Source organism: Patagioenas fasciata, chromosome 5, assembly GCF_037038585.1.
Source record: "Patagioenas fasciata isolate bPatFas1 chromosome 5, bPatFas1.hap1, whole genome shotgun sequence".
Classification (NCBI taxonomy): Eukaryota; Metazoa; Chordata; class Aves; order Columbiformes; family Columbidae; genus Patagioenas; species Patagioenas fasciata.
In genome coordinates, this window is record NC_092524.1 from 36,951,940 (window position 1) to 36,974,527 (window position 22,588).

General features: G+C 38.7%; 1 protein-coding gene across 10 annotated transcripts in view; it reads right to left on the bottom strand.

Moving 5' to 3' along the window:
- Positions 1 to 22,588, bottom strand: part of RYR3 (ryanodine receptor 3) — a 255,759-nt gene that overhangs the window by 197,109 nt on the left and 36,062 nt on the right. For all 10 annotated transcript variants that reach the window (XM_071809340.1, XM_065840054.2, XM_065840053.2 and 7 more), the window contains exon 2: positions 2,646 to 2,765. In XM_071809340.1, the coding sequence (XP_071665441.1) occupies positions 2,646 to 2,765 (120 nt within the window). The remainder of the gene's footprint in view (positions 1 to 2,645; positions 2,766 to 22,588) is intronic.

Sequence of the window (22,588 nt, forward strand, 5' to 3'; positions counted from 1 at the left end):
TCTTTCTATGACAAGGTTACCCCCGTAGTTGATCAAGGAAAGCCTGTTGATCTTATCTTTTTGGATTTCAGTAAAGCCTTTGATACCATCTCTCACAGTATTCTCCCGGACAGGATGTACTGCATACAGCTGGATAAACACACAATGCAGTGGGTGAGAAATTAGCTGATGGGCTGGGCTCAAAGGTTTTAGTAAATGGGTTTATGTCAGGCTGGTGACCAGTCACTAGTGGGTTCCACAGAGATCCATCTTAGTGGCAGTGCTCTTCAGTATCTTTGTAAATGACTTAGACTCAGCACTTGAGGGAACACTAAATTTGCTGATGACACAAATCTGGGAGAAGCTGTTGACACTCTCAAGGGCAGAGAGGCCCTTGAGATCTGGACAAATTAGAGAACTGGGCAATCACTAACCACATGAAGTTTAGCAAGGGCAAGTGCTGGATTTTGCACCCAGGACATAGCAACCCTGGCTGTACATACAGACAAGGGAACGAGAGGCTGGAGAGCAGCTCCGTGGAGTGAGATCTGGGGATTCTGGTCGATGGCAAGTTGAACATGAGCCAACAGTGTGCCCTGGCAGCCACGAGGGCCAACCGTGTCCTGGGGTGCATCAAGAACAGTATTGCCAACTGGGTGAGGGAGGTGATTGTCCCTCTCTGCTCTGGTGCGACCTCACCTGGAGCACTGTGTGCAGTTCTTGATGCCACTGTATAAAAAGGATATAAAGCTACTGGAGAGCATCCAGAAGAGGCTACAAAGTTGGTGAAATGTTTGGAGTGGAAGCTGTATGAGGAACAGTAAAGTCACTGAGTTTGTTCAACCTGGAAGAGAATGAGGGGAGACCTCATCACAGTCTACAGCTTCCTCACAATGGGAGGAGGAGGGACAGGTACTGATCTCCTCTCTCTGGTGACCAATGACAGAACCCGAGGGAATGGCAGGAAGATGTACCAGGGGAGGTTTAAGTTGGACATTAGGAAAAGGTTCTTCACCCAGAGGGTGGTGGAGCACTGGAACAGGATCCCCAAGGAGGCAGCCACAGCCTCAAAACTGCCAATATTCAAGAAGAAGCTAGACAGTGCCCTCAGACACATGGTGTGAACCGTGGGGTTGTCATACACAGCGAGTTGGAGTCAATGATCCTTGTGGGTCCTGTACAACTAAGGACATTCTATGACTCTGATTTCGTCCAAATGTAAATGAAAGTAAAATTCATCACTAAGGGTTGTCTTTAAGTGTTGTATTCTCTAATCATCCGGATCAACCTTTAGACTTCTTATTTTTCAAACAGATGTATTTACATGTCTCCAAAACTCTTCACTCTTCTCATTAAGATCAGCAGTTCAGAAAACTCCATGGTAACTTCTTTTAAAGCAATTACATACAACTTTTCTGAACCTCTTGATTTTAAACAATCTTCAGAAGCTTCTGTAGTAATATCTACTACTTAGACACTTACGAAATGTAAAGTAGATAATTCTACAGTAACACATACTATTCCTTCTTTTATTTTAAGATGAGCAACATTCTGCCTTACAGATTGAGATGGTCATCACCAGTAAGAGACCACACCGCAGTTGATTTGTCAATTAATACAATTTTTCAATCCCTATTGAAGTTTTTAAGACAATAGTTGAAAATAGATATGTGAAAACTAACTGCTCTGTCTTAAACATATGAAAAGATTATTGGTGATTCATAGAGTACACTGGGGATAAATTACCTGACATAACTCTTGGAATGCAAAAAAATGCAAATTTAGAAGCAATGTAACTTTTCACCTTAGAGATAAGCAAGGACCTTTCATACTGCATAAATGCTGTGAATGTAACATGGTCATAATATCTAGACTAAAAATAGGACCACATGGCAACATTTCGAAAGAAAAGATACAAAGGCTCAACTAAAAAGAAAAAAAAAATCAGGAGCAATAAATTATCAGGAAGAAAACAGATTAAGACACAAAACGAAGAAAAAGAAAATGATGGAGAGAGAATAAAGAAGAAAGGGAGGAGGTTCTCCTCCATTTGCCTTTATTCTTAACATTCTCTTCTAGTACAGGTCTCAAGTTTCATTTTTTCTCTCTTCCTCTCAAGCTCCTCTTACTATTCTGTTTTCTTTTATATTTTTCTTCACAGATCTGTGACTTATTTTTTCTATTTGCCACTTGTTATCTTTAAAACTTTTCAATTACTTAACAATTCTGTTCCTTGTACTCTCAATTTTCTGATTAATCAACACACTTAGAAGTAACATTTTACACCGGTAATTAACAAGTGACAATATTTCTAAAATTTTCAATCCAGTATATCAAAATATTTCAACGTACAGCAGTAATAGGAATAAGGTTTTTAGTTAACTTAAATCTTATTAATAGTCTGGAATTTATGAAAATATGAAGTATTTCATCTATAGGAATTATTTTTGATGCTTTAAGAATAGGGGCTTTTGACTGTTAAAAGGTATGCCTCAAACTATACCTAGAATCTCTAAGAAACCTCATGCTGCAGTCTCAGAAGGAAAAGCATCAAAAAGGTGAATCTATAATCCCATTAAATAAACTACAGCTAAATGAATTCATGGATAATAAGTAGGTTAACATTCACTGAGCAGTTACACCAGCTGAGAGTATCAACTTCTTACTTTAGCTTCTGATGTTGGTTCCAAAAAGCACAGGCGATTCCCAAGTCCCTCAGCTGCCAAGCAAAACTTCCTTTGTTCTTTGTGAATACTGGCAACACATTGAAGTACTACTTCGTCATCCTGTCACAAAACAAGACACAAGAAAAAAAGTAAATATCTGAAAGTTACTTACACACTATAATGCTAAGAAATCCTGGAACACGGAACCTGCTGAAAATGAGCAAATTTTACTCCCAGAACTGATACCGGGTACACATGCAGGTATTCTTTTGATGTGTATATAAACAACTGTTTATAGATCAATTTATATCCAAGACTATATCAAAGTAAATAAGATTACATACTGTCTCCAGGGCTTTCACAAGTGCTGTGTCCTTCTGCTGCTTTAGCAGTGGCTTGCTATGGTGCCATAAAAAACTGTAAACACACTGTTACTTGGGTTTACTCAGTAAAACATGTTTACTGTTTACAGTAAAAAACCTGTTGCTGTCATTTTGCAAACAACAGTAACCTAAATATAAACACATTTCTTTTGTTAGCACGGTAAGCCCTCAACACCAGTCCTCTGAATGCATTATCTTAACTTTCAAGGTCTCATTTAATCTAGAAATCTCTGAGTACCTCCAAAGATCCAAGCAGCATTTTTCAAGGCATGGTTCAAATAATTTGTTAGAACTTGCTCCTCAAAAGACATATTCCAAGAACACTCTGGAAAAGTGACATGAAACAGCCCTATTGTTTAGTTATCCTAATTATTCTAAAAGCTCTTTTACACATTGTTACATAATGTGATGACAAAGACACACTTACTCAGAAAGTGCCAAGCCCTTATTCACCCCTTAACATGTGATACTAATGCGATAGAAATGAGCCAAAACAGATTATGTTTAGTGTGCTGATGTGTCAAAGGTATATATAGAATTAAATTATTTCCAAAACTTTCCACTCATCAAGCAAAACACCACTTGCAGATTAACATGTAGAAGAACTTATTTTTATACACGTATGTAAGTATCACCAAAAGAAACTGCCTTAGAAGTTTTTAAGGGGGCGAAAGCTGATAAAACGAGTGTGATACGATACATCAGCGTCCTGTCCAGCTATTAAGTTATACTGGTGTCAATTATTATAGTCAAAGCAGACACACAACAGCTGCCTCTACTGAACTCAGAGATCACTTGAACAATTATGTTCTAAAAGCAGCACTGCTTTTTCCAGTCCGCTTATGCAACTGCAATACTATGACAGTAGCATAGGTACTGGCACTTGAAATAAAAGCTGGGAGTGACCAAGTGATTTTCACCAAGGGAATTAAGTGACGCACCCTTTAAAAAGGGAATTCAAATGCAAAATTTTCACTTATGGCGTTTTGCAAGTGTGTGCAAGTTATATGTCTCTTTTATGTGACATTTCACTGCCTACTTACTCAGGTGGACTGAATTAGTGGAATCCATATAATGTGCAAATAACACAATGACTCGTTGTTTAGAAGATTCAGTATCATAGAACACTTACTGAAGTAAGATCATTCTAGCTGAAGTCTGAAATTGCTCTTCTGGCCAGAAGATGCTAATATAAATGAATGTTATGGATTTATTATCCTACAATGAAATTGCAGAAGACCATGTTTCAGCAATATCTTATTTTCCTTCTCTCACACAAATTCTGATACTGTAAAACCTGTTTCCTGGTAAACTGTTTTTCTTCTTCTCCTTAGTTTTTTAAATACACATGGTACCAGACCCATGTAAACCTTGATCGTCACTTCCCTTATGTAGAATTTCATTCATTGAGTTCAATATACCTTTTTTAGAGTGACAAGAAGCCTGCAAGCTCAATGAGATGCAGACTCATGCAATGAGAAGTGATGAGTCGTTTGCTAAGTTATGTACAGCCAATTCGAAAAGATAACCATAAGAAAAGAAAAAAAACAAAAAACAAAAAACAAACCACAGCATTTTCCTTGAGATCCAGTTTGTGAATCATTAATTTAATAAGCTTAGATGTTATAAATGTAATAAGTTGTGGAGAGTTACTGGCTGTGTGCTGTGAACAAGCCAGGGCTTGATGCGGCTGTGTTACACGGAAGGATTTCCCTGAGACACCAGAGACAAAAGGAAAGTAAACAGGAGCTGCTCTGCTCTCGACCCAGGCTGCAGGAGGGGCGTTGCCGCTGCGCATGAAGAGTCTGTGAACAGTGCCCTGCAGCCAATCACCATAGTGGGGGGGCATGAGTGACTGTGAGTGTAACCAATTGTAGCCTGCACTTGCCGCATGGCCTTTTGGTATAGAGTATATAAGGCTTGGAAAAACGTGGTCTCGGGGACATTGATATTCAGTGTTGTTTAAGAGTTCATTAAAGAGTACGGATGGTAAATTCACATTGAATTAGACTCCTTACTCTCGCCCGGCCCGCCCGTTCGATCAAAGAGCTTATGCCGGCGTCTGGATTCGTCGAATTTGCTACCGCCACATTTGGTAGCAGAGGATGGTTCGTTAGCAGAGCATAACGCTTCGGATCTACATATGGTAGCAGAAAGATGGATCGTTAGCAAAGCATATCGCTCCGGATCGAAATTACTGCGGTGAGCAGCGTTCATAAAAACGGAGCCAAGCCGGGGTGTGGGATAGTGTGCTTAGTCCGGTATCAAAAGACGGGCACCAGTCGAGCTGGCCACTCGCATCCTACGTTAAGACCGCGCTGATAAGATAATGGATATTGAAACAGCCGCGGCACTGCTGACGACTATTCTCTCTAAGAGAGGTATTGAATCGTCACAGGAAAAGCTAATCACATTGATTTTTTTAGCTCAGAAGTGGGGACACTTTGGAGAAGTTCCACTTTTGTTTTCCCCAACAGAATGGAGATCAGTGGGGGACACTATGTGGGACAAAACTATCAGAGGGGAAGAAGAGAAAGAAATTAAAGCTGTGAGAGAATTGTGGAAAACCGTATTAGAATCATTAGAAGTTATGAAATCGGAACAACGTGCCGCCCTAAGAGCCGCAGAGGCGCTTGTCCCAGAACAAACCTGGACTGATAAAACTTGTCGTCCAAAAGAAAAGAGGGGCCTGTGGGCTACTCTGTGGGGTCTGCCTGCCGTTCGGGGTGGTCGCGGGGTCCCGGCTCAGCCAATACTTTCACAATCCGATCTGCAACGCGGATTAGAAACTGCGCGGCTCGTAAACAAAGAACCGGAAGTTTCCCCCTCCGAGTCTCTGGGGCAATGTGCCAAGAAGGCGGAAGTGCAACTAGTCGACTGTCCGGATGTGGGAGGCCCTGAGTGCCGCCCTCCTCCTACCGCTCCGCCTCTGCCCTGCCCCGAGCCGGACACCCCACCTCCCTCCGAGAAAAGCATGGGGGCCGGGCCGGCGCCGTCGCCGGGGCCGGGGCCGCCTCAAACTTTGCCTCCGCAAGCACCCGCGGAAGTTTTTTGTGAGCCTCCTCCTACATCATTGGGCTCACCCCAAGCAGTAAGGCAGTTACTGCAAGTCATTACCAACAAGCTTGAACAACTTAACTTAAGAGTGTCAAATGTAGAGAAAAATAAGGAACAAATTGAGTTTCAAAAACCAGCTTGCCCTTCACAAACAATGCAATCAAAGGTGCCTATAGATTCTACTGACCAGCCGCAGCCCCGACGTGGCAGATGGTCAGGGGTCATCAAAGATGCCATTCTAGAAGGTGATTGGTCTCCAGCAAAATTAGCCCTACCGGTAATTCAAAATATGAACACTCAGACAGCGGTATGGGAACCACACGATTGGAAAATTTTGCAGCAAGCAAAACAAACAACCACAAGCTATGGTATACGTTCAGCAGCTACCAGACACAAAGAACATCTCCGAACCTGTATCCCAATCAGCGACCAACTGTGAACCAGGCTTCTTTCACCTCAACAAGCCAAGCACCGCAGGAAGCCTCGGAGTTGATGTGGAGACAGCAGTAGATATTACATTGACCAATACTGCAATTCATAGAATACCAACTAATGCTAAAGGACCTTTATTTCGACAAGATAGTCTCATTGGAGGCCTATTGATTGGCCGTTCTTCTGCTAGTATCAAAGGTCTTATAGTAATACCAGGTATAATTGATGCAGATTTCACAGGAACTGTTCAAATCCTGGCCTACACTCTGCATCCGCCAATTTTTATTCCTTCTGGGAGTAGAATAGCTCAGGTAGTAGCACTGGAAAACTGCCTACCAATGCTTCCAGGAGTCCCTCCAGCATCCTCAACAGAAAGGCGTGATAAAGGATTTGGATCGACAGGTCCTGCAGTTTGCTTCACCTCATCAATGACTCAGCGTCCCATGTTACGTGTGCAACTATTTCAGTCTGATTCTACTGTTGTTGTAGAGGTAAATGCAATGCTTGATACTGGAGCTGATGTCTCCATCATTAGTCAATTCAAATGGCCACGAAATTGGAAACTTCAAAAATCAATCTCTTCCACTGTAGCTGGAGTAGGTGGTCAAACTACTCCAAATATAAGTGTTGATCCCATTTCGATTAGTTTCCCTGAAGGTCAATGTGTTACCCTTAGGGTGTATGTAATGGAATTGCCAAGTAGCCTTGAGGCGCTTATTGGCCGTGATGTCTTGGGGCAACTTGGTGCCGTGTTAACTACTTCACCTTTTCCTTAGTGGTCACTGGAAAGCAGTTGCCCAACCCTCCATTGACCTGGCTAACAGATAGCCCAGTTTGGGTTGACCAGTGGCCATTAACAGAAGAGCGACTGCAAAAGGCACGTGAATTAGTAGAAGAGCAATTAGTTGCAGGCCATATCAAGCCTTCTACTAGTCCATGGAATACCCCAATTTTTGTAATACCAAAAAAGAGTGGAAAGTGGCGACTATTACATGACTTGCGAAAGGTAAATGATCAAATGCAAGCCATGGGTGCTTTGCAGCCTGGATTACCATCACCTGTAATGTTACCAGAAAATTGGCATATTCTAATTATAGATTTAAAGGATTGTTTCTTTACCATTCCTTTACATGAGCAAGATACACAGCGTTTTGCATTTACACTGCCTTCAGTAAACAAAGCGGAACCAGCTAAAAGGTATGAGTGGGTAGTGCTACCGCAAGGTATGAAAAATTCTCCTACACTGTGCCAAATGTATGTTGCATGGGCACTTCAACCTATTCGTGCATCATGGAAACAAACAATTATTTATCATTATATGGATGATATTCTGTTCTGTCAACAAGCTGAGTTCACAGAAAGTTCCATAGTCCAAATTACGATCAAACTCAAAGAAAAGGGGTTGGTCATAGCTCCAGAGAAAGTTCAAAAGTCTGCACCTTGGAAATACCTTGGTTGGTCCATTTGTGATGCACAGATTCGTCCACAAAAAATTGAATTACATACTGATTTACAAACATTAAATGATGTCCAAAAATTGTTAGGGGACATACAATGGATTAGAAATTGCGTAGGCATTACTAACAATGATATAGCACCTCTTACTTCACTTCTAAAAGGAGGTGATCCAGCTAAGAAAATAAGCTTAGAGTCCGTGCATCTCAAATGTCTTTCTGATATTACACAAAAAGTACAGACAAATTGGTCTAGCCGAAGACTTTCTGATCGACCAATTTCCCTCCTTATTAGCAATCTAGAACATCCGTGTGCAATCATCTGCCAGTGGCAAAACAAAAACGGGGAATTCCCCATAGATGTTGCTACAGATTCTTCCTTTTGTGCCACTGTCAGATCAAAACCAGAAAATGATTTACGATTATTAGAGTGGATTTTTCTCAGTGTCCAACCAAAATTCAGTATTCAAACGAGACCAGAAGCAATTGGAGAATTGATTCGAAAAGGAAGATCTCGAATATTAGAAATTAGCGGTCAGGAACCAGATGATATCAGTATTCCGATAAATGGAGCCGATTTAGAATGGTGGCTGAGACATTCGATGCCTATACAGAATGCATTATTAGGATTTATAGGCAAGGTACATTCACGACAACCAAAAGGTAAACTATGGCAATTCCTTAGAACAAATCAGTGGTTAGAGAGAAGCAAAGTAAAAGCAAAACCTGTTGAAGGCCTTACAGTATATACAGATGCAGGAAAACGAAGACACCAGGCAGCATGTGTCTGGCAAGAGAATAGTCAATGGAAACAGCATTTAATTGAAGGTTCAAAAGAGGATTCATTGCAGACTTTAGAGCTCACGGCAGTAATATGGGCCTTAAATAATTGGCTGAAATTTGCTTTAAATGTTGTCACAGATTCTTTGTATGTAGCAGGTGTAATACCCAGAATGGAAAATGCCCTGTTAAGACAATCGAATAATCCTCGATTAGGAAAATTGTTTGTACAATTGAGAGCTATTTTAAATCAAAGAAAAGAACCCTGTTGTGTGATTCACATCCGCAGTCATCAATGGAATCTTGGTCTAGGTGAAGGAAATCAAATTGCAGATAGTTTAGTAAGTTCAGTACAGCACATGCCTCCAACAGATAAATTCCAACAAGCGAGACAAAGTCATGAGAGCTTTCATCAGAATGCCAGAGGTCTCCAAAGACAATTCGATTTAACTTTAAATGAAGCAAGAAGTATTGTACAGGCATGTCCTCAGTGTGGAAGCCAGATGTTAGGTATAGGAATCGGTGTCAATCCTCGAGGTTTAAAAGCCTTAGAAGTATGGCAAATGGATGTGACACATGTGCCAGAATTTGGAAGACTTAAATATGTGCATGTCACAATTGATACTTTTTCAAAAATGATATGGGCTACTGCTTTACCAGGGGAAAAAGCACTACATGTATGTAAACATCTTACAGCTTGTTTTGCTGTAATGGGTGTCCCAGAAAAGATTAAGACAGACAATGGCCCTGCCTATGTTAGCCAGAAAGTTAGAACTTTTCTAATGAAATGGGGAGTGAAACACGTTACAGGTATACCTCATTCCCCAACAGGCCAAGGAATCATCGAGAGAGCACATCAAATGATTAAAGGGTATTTGAGCAAACAGAAGCAGGAAGAGTCAGATTGTCAACAGCGTTTAGCAAAGGTGTTGTTTACCTTGAATTATTTATGTCTAACTGGAGATCATGAGGAGCCTCCTGTGATCATTCATCATTATCAGATCAGACTAGGAAGGAAAAACACTTTACCGGAATTCATGGTGAGATATCGTGATCCCACCACTGGATTGTGGAAGGGACCAGTACCTGTTATTTTTAATGGTAGAGGGTATATGTGTCTCTCCACAGATCAAGGTCCATTGTGGGTTCCAAGCCGAGCAGTAAAGCCGGAGTTGAAACAAACTCAACCAAGTCAACTCCCTGCAGCAGAACCCTCGGAGGTCACAGAGTGAGGTGTAACCTTTGCATTGATTTAGCTGTGACATGTATGCGTACTATAGTTATATAAGTAGATCTTTAAACACCACTACCGCTTGAGTAAGTTTATCAACACCCAGCACATAGTTTGTTATAAGTTGAGTATCTTTAAACCAAAGTTCTTGGAATTTGTTTAATCAATCCATTGCGATATTTAAATGGCAATGGAATACCTCAGGTTTATTGCAAAGTGCACTGTTTACGTTGATTGTTGTTGTTATTTATATGTTATGTATAAGTTGTTTTTTATCACATATCAAAAAAGGATTAGAACACACAGCTAATCAATCCTGGCTTGTCCAAAAAGAAAAAAAAAAGGAGGAATTGTGGAGAGTTACTGGCTGTGTGCTGTGAACAAGCCAGGGCTTGATGCGGCTGTGTTACACGGAAGGATTTCCCTGAGACACCAGAGACAAAAGGAAAGTAAACAGGAGCTGCTCTGCTCTCGACCCAGGCTGCAGGAGGGGCGTTGCCGCTGCGCATGAAGAGTCTGTGAACAGTGCCCTGCAGCCAATCACCATAGTGGGGGGGCATGAGTGACTGTGAGTGTAACCAATTGTAGCCTGCACTTGCCGCATGGCCTTTTGGTATAGAGTATATAAGGCTTGGAAAAACGTGGTCTCGGGGACATTGATATTCAGTGTTGTTTAAGAGTTCATTAAAGAGTACGGATGGTAAATTCACATTGAATTAGACTCCTTACTCTCGCCCGGCCCGCCCGTTCGATCAAAGAGCTTATGCCGGCGTCTGGATTCGTCGAATTTGCTACCGCCACAATAAGTATTTTAAAGGCAATATTCCTCATCCAGCAGCTCTGATTCCTCCATGTTTAGAAATTTATTTTGTTCCAGTCCTCATTGTTTATTGGGTGGTGGAGTGGGGCTGTTTGGTTTAGTTTCTTTAGGTTTTGTGTGTTTGTTTGTTTTTAAAGTAAAACAGGTTCAGAGTACATGGAATCACAGGCTGGAAAGGACCTCTGTAAGGAATGGCCCAACACCTCTCTAGAGAAAGACTAATTTAGATCAGATTTCTCAAATTATCTAATGTGCTTAATTTAAGAAAAACTCTGATCAGCATGAGGTATTGTTACAGATGCACACCTCTCCACCACACCTTACACCTCTTCAGATCAAAATCATAACATGCAACAGTTGTATCAATGTTCTTTAAATTTTACAAGGTTTAGTGTCAATAAGCAATTGGAGAAGACATGCTCAGGTTGATCAAAATACTTGTATGGTTTACTAATCACAGAAAAAATAATACATTTTCTTACCTCTAGACCTGGCACAAGAAACTGCCTTCACTATTGTTTCTCAAAAAGTACACACATTCCAACTGTCAGTTACTAATAACTGTTTTTCACTAGTGTGATCATCAATGATTACATAAAGTTAACCATGAGATCCATTTTGTACTATCACAATTAATACCGATTGACAAATCCAGATGAATAGCAATTTTTACCTTTTTTCCTTCTGAATGAAATGAAGTAAAAATTCTCCCCTTCTCCTGTGCAGAAATCTCTTATCTGGCTAGGATTCACCAGTCAGTCCTTCAGCAAAAGGACACAGACCAGGTAACTCCAAACCCAATTCTAAAAATGTTTGTACATGCAAACACACTATATTACTAAGATATATTTCAGGTGGTCTGAAATCCTTCACAATTACCAAGTGTCATGTAGCTAATGTGTCATAATTCTGTCCAATATTATTCATCTATTCACACAAATGCATGACTTTTGCCAAAAGAAAAAAAAAAAAGACAGCTTTGGAGATTTGTTTTCATATTTTGAAAGTAGGCAACTGCTCAACTGTGTGTACTTAAAACTGAAATTTCTATTTGCTTTGGCAAGGGCAGAAGCTGTAATCTGAATTTGCACTATATAGTAATGTCTGCACAGGCTGAGAAACAAAGGTATTTCTAAATGTCAGTCAGTCACTCAGTATCTTCCGCTTTTAAGATGGAACAAACTACGAAAATAGAACTTGGCTCTTTACAAAAGTGCATCTAATATTGAACAATTTCTTTAACTGAAGACTGTGATTCCTACCCTTCAGAAATGTAGCATTAAGCAGAATCATATATAATTTTTTAAAAAGAGTTTTTAATGAACCGCAGTTCAGTGGTTCATTACCGGGCAGTATTTAGTCTTGGTCATCAGCCTGTCTTCCTCCTTAGGTTTCATAATAAAGTGATGGTGAACTTACACTGAGATCTCTGAGACGGACTAATACGACAAAACATAAATGAAATTGATTTTAATTAATCAATGACTTGATTTGCTACAAAGTCAGCGATCAAGGTGAATTCAAGTATTGTAGGCATGACCTTGCTTCTGCTCAGTTCACTAGTTTTTCAACTCAGAATTTGAGAAGAAATTCCAACAGCTAACAAAACTCCTTCATTTCTGTTGTATAAATATCCTAGGATTAAGAATTATAGTAATTTCTACAATACATTTAAGTCTGTATAGAGGTTGTGTTCAACAATATATGCACTTCTAGATGTTCCATGCTAAGAAAGATGAAACCGTCAATATACTTAATCCACACACGCACATATACATATCCATTTACATATCCAAATATGCAAATTTTGCTGGAAAATGGCACTCTAGATTTGTTTCATTACCTGCCGATTCAGCATCTACCAAATCTCTATTTTCTCTCTGATATTCAGTATTGAAAAGGATTTGTAATAAAGATAAGCTATTTCCTCAAAAAGGCATACATATTTTAGTTATATTTTATTCAAAAGTGCACATTAACATTCAAGTAGGTGCTTGCACATGAACAACTAACCTTAATGTAAACTGATATGGAACTGCTTTGAAAGTATATTCTTCTGTAACACCATGGAAAAGCTTTATTTGATAACATATCCTTTCCATGAAGGAATGTGTATTACTTTAAAATGTCCATGTCTGTTAAACAAAGAAACTCCTGTTTTCTACGGTAAAACAAGCAGGCATATCAAGCCAATGCTGTTTACAAGCCTGATTCCCGTGAGCCTGTGCCACTTGTTGATTATAGATCGGTGTTGCAAAGAAATGTGCCAAGTAAAAATCTGCAGCCACCTTCACTCTGATAGACAGCATCCTACTCATGTATCCTACAGTATCACAAAGCACAGGATATAAACAAACAAGCACCTTAATTAGCACCTGAACACTAGCTACAAACCATCCTTCCACAGTACTGCATTCCTTTCAAGTTTTCTAATCTCAGAGAACAAGTAAAATTCACCACAAATTGCCTTCTACAGTGGCTGCATTGTTCCTAACAAAGGAATTACAGACCAACTTGACAATGCTCTAACCAAAGATGGATTTGGTAAATGTGTGGGTGCCCACAACTTCCTTTCACAATGGGAACGGTCTCACTGCAAAGCTGTCCCCATGCACTTGTATTTTTTACAGAACTTCATCCTAAAAGTACAGCTTCAGTGCATGGCTCATATCACAAACTATTTTCACTCATTTCTAAAAGTAAGTATTGGAAACATACAGTCTTTGACTAATTTTAAAAACATTCTTATAGTCTTTTTCTAAGAAAAAAAGGAGTATTTGTACTTTTAAGCTGGAGCTTGAACAACAGTGTTGCCATAGGTTATGGAACTGGATTTTCCTCTTCCAAAGGGGGGAAAAAAAAGCTCTCCAAAATCTAACCTCATTACAAGAATTTGAAGTGGCGGGATGAGGGTATGGTTGAAATTGCAACAGATGAATGCACAAATCCTTGCTAGAATTTTACATATGCGAGAATTTGGCAACTTAGTTTTGCAAAGATCTTTACTTCAGAGTACAGAAAATAATTTCTTATGCTGTCTATGATTTCTTCTCAATTATCCAGGATTTAAGGTGTATTATCACCATTATTTTCAGGGCAAGAAATTCTCAGATGCAGACATAGTTGCTGAACATGAAGAGGATATGCCTTCCATGTAAGATTTTAATTGCAAACTCCTTTGCTCTGCAGTGATATAGCTCAGCTACACAAAAATCAAATTCTTGTGTTTGTTTTGAACCTGGTTCCTACAAGCTCCATATAATATTATGAAGCTCAAACATCTCAACAGTCAGTGAAGATTCTTGGCCATCCTCATCATGTCACACCCTGCCTGTCTTTTCCAGCCTGAAAAATCCTAGCCTCCTCATAAGTTGTTCCTCATCTGATTGTCATCCTGATCCTCATTTGACCTTTCCCTGAATATTTTTGAGTTCTAATGGTCTATTTTTAAGATGAGGTAATCAGAATTTCATATACTTCTCAATGGAAAAATTTACACACTTATGCAGTAGCAAAAAGATCTTCTCTTTTGTGCTCTTTATTCTGTTCTTAGTAATTTGTAATATTTGATTGCCTTTCTTGGCTATTAATGAGCATTAAACCATTTTTTTTCCATTGAACTATTATAACAACAGAGCCAATCTTTTTAAACACAAAGCTGAATGGCTATTTTTTTTCCTCAGGTCTGTAATTTCTCATTTAGCTTGAATTTCATCTGCCATTTTACTGCAGCTACTTAATTTCAGAAGGTCCTTCTAGAATGGTTCACAGCTTGCTCACATCCTTGCTACTCTAAATAACTTCCTACCATGAGTGCTCTACCTACTTATCCCAGGTCCTCTCTCTCTCTCTCTCTCTCCTTTTCCCCTGCACGCCCTGCTAGTCCCATGAACATGGTCAAACACACAGATTGGTTGTGGAGTATCCATCTTTGGAGACCTCAAAACCCAACTGGACAATGCCATAAGCAACCTGCTCCAGAGATCCCTTCCAATCTCAGCAACTCTGTGGTTTAGTGAAATAAAAAAATTTAAAAACAAAATAAAAAGGGTCACGATAAACAGTTTTTAAACATACATAGGAGGCTACTCCAAAAGGGAAGGGAACGCTGTGTTTCCCACATGTAACTGACAAAACTTGTAATATAGATTTTAAACTGTAGCAAGATTCAGGTTGGGTATTAGAAAAAAGGTTTCATTCTCCTTTCGTAATGATAAAGACAGAAAGGCACTAAAATTGACTCTTTGGGTAGGTTGCAGAGCCTGGATCACTACAGGTCTTTAAAAACAGGTTATGTTGGCATCTGTGGGTATGCTGTTGTTGTTGCATGTCTTCTCTTTGGTAAGGGAATATGCACCATGAGGTCTTAGGGCTATTTTTTCAAGATCAAATAATTGAAACATAATTCTTCATGGCTAGAACACAATTTATAATATAATTAACCACAACTTAATTCTGCAATACACCCCCATGCTGTGTTGATCCTGACTCAAAAACGTCACGTTATCCTCTGTTTTCTATATATGTATGTTTTCATCTTGTCTGATTAGAAGGAATGCACAACCTGAAGGACTCCCTTAGAATAGAAAATATATTTTGTTTAGTCTTCTCCCTATCTTACTTGGTGTATGTTTTATTTACATGATTTTATTCCCACAATACTTGAGCACACAAGATAGAAGACACTAAAATTCTAACTGCTTTATTTCCTCATTGGTGCTCATGTTCTTTATCCACCAACATTTGACAATTGGTTTATAAATCAAATTACAATAAATAGTCTCAAAAAGATTACCACTACCTCTCACAATTAAGTAATCTACCAAATGTACCACCACTCAGGATGCTAACAGAACAGAAATAATGCTCATTTCATACTGTTGAGTTCCAGAGAACAAACAGAATCACAGAATGTTAGGAATTGGAAGAGACTTCTAAAGATCATCTAGTTCAATCCCCCCACCAGAGCAAGAACACTTAGATGAGGCTACACAGGAATGTGTCCAGATGGGTTTTGAAGGTCTCCAGAGAAGGAGACTCCACAATCCCCCTGGGCAGCCTGTTCCAATGTTCTGTTACCTGCACTGAGAAGTCTTCTCAAATTTAAGTGGAACCTTTCGTGTTCCAGTTTGAACCCATTACCCCTTGTCTTACCATTGGTTGTCACCGAGAAGAGCCTGGCTCCATCCTCATGACATTCACCCTTTATATATTTATAAACATTAATAAGGTCACCCCTCAGTCTCCTCTTCTCCAAACTAAAGAGACCCAGCTCCCTCAGCCTTTCCTCATCAGGGAGATGCTCCACTCCCTTAATCATCTTTGTTGCTCTGCTCTGGACTCTCTCCAGCAGTTCCCTCTCTTTGAACTGAGGGGCCCAGAACTGGACACAATATTCCAGGTGCGGTCTTACCAGGGCAGAGTAGAGAGGAAGGAGAACCTCTCTCGACCTACTAACCACCCCCCTTCTAATACACCCCAGGATGCCACTGGCCTTCCTGACCGCAAGGGCACAGTGCTGGCTCATGGTCATCCTGCTGTCCACCAGGACCCCCAGGTCCCTTTCCCCTATACTGCTCTCTAATAGGTCATTCCCCAACTTATACAGAAAACTGGGGCTGTTCCTACCCAGATGCAATACTCTACACTTTCCCTTGTTATATTTCATTAACTTTTTCCCCACCCAACTCTCCAGCCTGTCCAGGTCTTGCTGGATGGTAGCACAGCCTTCTGGCACGTCAGCCATTCCTCCCTGGCTTTGTTTACTGTATTACAAAATGAGCATATAGAAATAAAGTTTTGACTTTAAAACTTTGTGCATGCTAATGTCTAAATAACTTGATAACAAAAATAATTTTTTTTTCTTTTTTCTTTCTTTGATACTCACACAGTAGTTCTCCCAGTAAAACTGAACCCTAATCCAACAGTGACTTTTCTTTGAAGAAAAACAAACAAACAAACAAACAAAAACAGAGAAACAAAGAACAAGACAAAGACTGGGAAGACAAACCAAAACAATTGAACAATTGTTCATTTCAAGAAGGGAATGAAATGCAACACCAGAAGTAAAATAAAATCAATGTACATTTCAAACCAATATGTGTTTATAGAGATATTCCATGTCAAAACATTTGTTGTTAACTTAACTCTGATGTTCCCAAGTGTGAACATTTTCTACTTGTCCTTTTGCAATTCTGTTTCTGAGTACAGATTTAAAGATCTATAGGGCAAAATATATCCTTTTTGCCCAGCACTTTTCACCTATACAATAAGGTAAAACTGTAGTTAAAAATTGATTTTGAACAGTATGACCCTAAAAAGTTGGGGAAACAAAAATTGAGTCTAATTCTATTCTCCTGCATAGTACTGTAAACTAGGTAGAACTCTTACATCAGTAGAATAACAAATGCTAAAATTCATGTGAGGAATCAGATCTTCTTTCAGAAAACATATTGCAAATTCACTTAAACAGAGAAAATATTTTTTTAATGTATGAATGATGTCCACTAAAATTATATGAAACATTTAAGTATTTTTGAAAACCCCAAATTAACATTGGCAGTTTTTATGAAAAAGAAGGCTTATGAGATATAATCAATATCCATCTTCATCCTCAGTAATCCACCAGCTTTAATAAAACCTCTAGGTTAGACCTTTTAACTTCTAAACAGTGTTTTGCAGGGATTAATTCTACATCACCATATAATAGCAAAAATCATAGAATTCAGTAGTCAAATGCTTTTTCACTTGAACTGCCAGCATCTTTTTTTTCTTAGTGATAAACCACTTTGCTGTAGTTGTATTTCTCACCTTGTAGTATAAGGCTTACAATGTATATGAAACTCTGTGACACACATCCCTCAGTTTACTACAATGAAGAAGAAAAATGAAGAAAGGCAACTCAAGTTAGCAAGTTGATGAAGCATACCAAGGCTTCTCAAATGCTACCACAAAAATAAAATCTGTTACTTATCTGTTTCTGATGAATTTTTTAAATAGAAGTCCATAATTTACTTACTTTCCAACTTTTTAATTGGGATAGGCAATCGCAGAATCACAGAATGTCAGGGATTGGAAGGGACCTCGAAAGATCATCTAGTCCAATCCCCCTGCTGGAGCAGGAACACCTAGATGAGGTTACACAGGAAGGCGTCCAGGTGGGTTTTGAATGTGTCCAGAGTAGGAGACTCCACAATCCCCCCGGGCAGCCTATTCCAGTGTTCTATTACCCTTACTGAGAAGAAATTTCTTCTCAAATTTAAGTCACTCCACTAATTCTAAAACAGAAACTTCATGCAATGCTACTTCCACATTTGAATAAAACTCTTCAAACCTATGATCTCATAAATTACTGTTCGGATATCTTACTTTAGTAATTATTATTGCAAGACTTGGTGAGTCAAGATATGTATGCTTTCTGTCTTTTACATTGTGAAAAATTAAGTTGCATATAATTGATACAAAAAAGAGTTTTGCTATGGCTTTGTATTTCTGCTACTGCTTTTCTAACTTCAGATAAAGGATGTGGGAAATTTTGGCTGTTGATTTTATTATTTACCAAGGCAACACAGTCTTAATTATTTAGGCTTCCTAATTAGTTAGTTCATAAAAATGAAAAGCTTCTTTGATTAAATTTTACTTGGATCGTTTTGCTTTAGAGACTACAATCCAGAAAAATAACAAGGCCTTCATTTGTGTATTCATTTGCCACCTAGCTAAAACAATTCTATTTGCTTAGGTTCTTGTAGTGAGGAAGCAGTGTCATTTTCCAGTAATTAATAACAATAGTTTGGAAATTGGGTATCAGATGTCCATGCAGAAACTAGAGCCAGAGCAAAGTATAAACCTGCATCAGAAGTCTTGCTGCACATCACCTCTCCTCTGCCAAATGCCCCTGAGGCATGACTCTCAACAAAAAAAATCTTTGGGAGAAATTTCCAAAAGCTCTGTTGTATTTTTAAATCTAAATAGTTATTTGCTGTGCAAAGAGAAAATCCATTCTTAATTAAAAAAAAAAATAAAATTGTTTACTGTAATGTTATGACTGATACAGACAAATACTATGGAGTATACAATTGACTACTTGACATTTTGGATATTGTTTTTGTTGAATGACACAACAGATTTCTCATTTGAAAAAAAAAAGTTTATTACGGATACAAAACTCGTGTATGACATGGTATGATATTGATTTTCTGCTTTGCCTACTTTTTGTCAAATTAAACTATTTTTTTTTTTAATAGTCACACAAAAGAAGAAACAGGAATAAAGTAAAACCTCAAAAAAGGTTTCAAAGCCAAAAAAACCCCAAACAAACAAACAAAACCACAAAAGAGGCACAAAAACTAACAAAACAATAACAAACACCCTATTAAGTTTACAGACTTGCCTGTAGTTTCTACAAAGGCAATATGCTGGTGAAGTATAGCGTGTCCTCATGGATGACTCCACATTGATGTACAATCTCCAAAAATGACTACAAATGTCCTTGGGATCCCAAAACTCCCTGAAATGCTTAGTTATTAGAAGTAGCTTTCCCTTCCCAAGCACACGGGGACAAGTACATTACTGAAACACTTATGTTAAGAAGCAGGAACCATTACCCTTTGTTAGCTTGGCAATGGAGGAGGTGATCTGAATCTCCCCTTTGGACATCATCTAGGAATGCAGATAAGGAAGGAAAGTTTATTGTGTCTTCCAGGACAGATTCTTTTGTGTATTCTTCTGTTCTCTCTTCTTCTTCAGATCAAAATGATCACAAGTTATTTGCTTCCTTGACAAGTCAAGTCTCTCCTTTTTTTTTTTTTTTTTTCTGTCCTCTCTGTCCTCCTTAGAGAAGTACTAGACTTCCAAACCCCAATGTCATTTACAGATACATTATCAGGTGAAGGAAGACTGAGTTTACTCTAAGTTCATCTTCCCTAGTTTGTGTCTGTATGTGTGTGTGCAGTGGGCGGTTGTTTGGTTGTTTCCTAAACTGATAATAGGACTTGATGTGATACCTTGCTTTTAAATCGGGATTGCCCCTTCTTTGCCCAATATAGGTTATACAGACTGAAGTCTAATCTGAACAGAAACAGCTGCAGGTTCAAGACAGTACTGAAAAATAGATGGGCAGAAAGAGATTTTGTATTACTCCATTTCCATTGGAAATTAAGAGACAAGCTACATAAAGAAATCTTAGTTCAACTAATATTAAAACATTAAGTAACTCCTCAGGAGAGCAGAACATGAAACAGGCTAAATAATGGTAAAGATGAAGGTAAAGTGTCCTTCTTGTCTTTCTCAGGAACTAGTTGATGCTGACCCTTCCATGCCTCGTCTGTATTACTAAAACAAAACACCACTTCAAGAAAGTAAGTTAATTCAAGTAATATGAATACCTACTCATAAAAATAGAAGCAAACAGAACAAGAAAGGAGCATGCAATACATTTGATCCATATTGAAGCTGTGTGAACCCTTCAAAAGTTCTGCAATATGAATAATTCTTTAACCTTATGTGTGGACATACTTAATTCTCTTAATTTAAATGCTCCTATACGTTACTTCATGTTTCTATTCAACTTCAAAGCCTATATAACAGGTACTCATACCACCATTCACTATTTTCATTTTGAAGAGTTTCAGTCACATTGCCAGACAACAGGGGAAAAAAAAAAAAAAAAACAAACAGCTCATAAAAAATACATAAATAATAATGGAAAAATTCAAAAGCTACTGTAAACTACAAGGATAAATTAATACTATTTTAAAACTATATATATTCCTACATTGCCAGTCATGAAAACATTTGCATTGTTTTTTGTCTCACATACATGCCAGTAAAGCAGACATTTACAAAACTCCCAATTTTGTCTCACAGGAGTTACATTCTGCCATTCTACCAAAAGGACACAACTGTTCTGTACACCTCTTAAGAGCACTTTTTTTCCCTGCACTATCCACCTACAATACTGACAAAACCATTTGTCAATAAACTCTAACTTACTTACTACAGAAATATTAGGAATTAGGAATACTAAAGTGTGTACCTAAGCACCAAAGCAAAAGTTAATATCCGAGTAAGCTTGTGAAGCAAAAGAGCTTCATGGAAGATTCAAGTTACATTTTTCATTCCTGTAATTTAAAAAGTTTATACAGCTCAGCTGCAATATGATAAAGTTTATTTTAGGACCTCCACACAGTAGTGCATGCTACAGAAATATTTTGGTCTCAAAATACAGACATCACCGTCATGCAATTGAATTTGGAAGAGGTCACATGAATATACCATCTTAGGCTTTCCTTTGCTTTAAATGTCTATAAATAAATCTTCTGGCAAGCACTCAAGTACTATGTGTTAATTTCTAAAACAAAAGTGTGCTTAGACACAACTGTCATGTTGTAAATCATCACAAAAAACCCAAACAAACAAAGGAAACCAATACTGAGAGCAGATCTCAAATCAGCGGTGGTGGTGGTGAAATGGATTCTCGGCAGATTTAGCTTTACTTCCATTACGTGTTATCAGTTGGTTTTAACATCTTTTTATAAGTTAAAAGCCTTTATTTGTTTGGTACCAACATATCAAGGCCTTTCTTCCCCCAAGTAAGCATACAAATTTCTCCCAATAAACACAGTCAGTTTGCTGCAAATGGATCCTTACAATGGCAGCAGAGTTATTTGCTGGAAATTCACGCACCACCATCTGACGGTTCTCAGAAGATTTTAAAAATAGATTTGGGGTTTCCGTTGTCAGTCTCCTCCTTCAGCAGTGGTTGGATCAGAGCCCCGTCTCAAGTCTAGAACATGCTTCCATATCTTATATCAGGTCATCAGCAAGGCAGAATAAGCAAATCATTAGACAGCAATAAAAAGTACTCAGTCCTTTTCACAAAAATTAATACTTCTGAATAAAAAATTGCTTCAAAAAGTCAAGTATTTCAATATTGGCCATTCTGCTTCTTTTTGGAATACAGCTTCCAGGTTGTAGACTTGCCCTTGAGGCATTTACATAGTTTGCTGTCTTTTGTACCACAGCTTTCCCTGCGTCTCCCCTCAGCCAGTTCTTCCTGGAAATGTAGCAGCATGAGAGAGTAGTAACAAAGGAAAAACCACACCACATACCAAGACCAAAAGAAACATCCAAAATATTTGTCCATCATCTGTCTTAAAAGCTGAATGTTAGACATCCTTTAAAAAAAACCAACAAAAAACAAAACCACGAAGAAAAAAAAAAAGCCACCAAAAAGCCAAAAACACTCCTGTGATTTCAAACTGTAAGGCAAGAGAAAAAGAAACCTTATTAGCAGACCTGGGGTGAACTAGCTATGCAGACTGAGTTGTTGCAAATCCGTGGCAAAATAAATATGTAGTCTCCTATGAGGCAGTATCCTGTCTTGCTTTAAGAATTGAAGTGACTTTAAGTACACACGTTGATTTCAGAATGGCAGATTGACTAAAAGCATCAAGATATATTCCATACTAACCAAGGAAGTAGAATCAGTCAGGAAAGGTGTATCCTGCATAAGTACCTTATCATTACCTACTGAGTGGACCTGTTGGAGAGGATCCCAGGGAGGGCTGTGGAAATGGTCAGAGGGCTGGAACACCTCTCCTATAAGGACAGGCTGAGAGAATTGGGGTTGTTCAGCCTGGAGAAGAAAAGGCTCCAGAGAGACCTTATTGTGGCCTTTCAATAATTAAAAGGGGCTTGTAAGAGAGAGACAGACTTTTTACCAGGGCCTGTAGTGACAGGACAAGGCGCAACAGTTTTAAACTGAAAGAGGGTAGGTTTAGATTGCA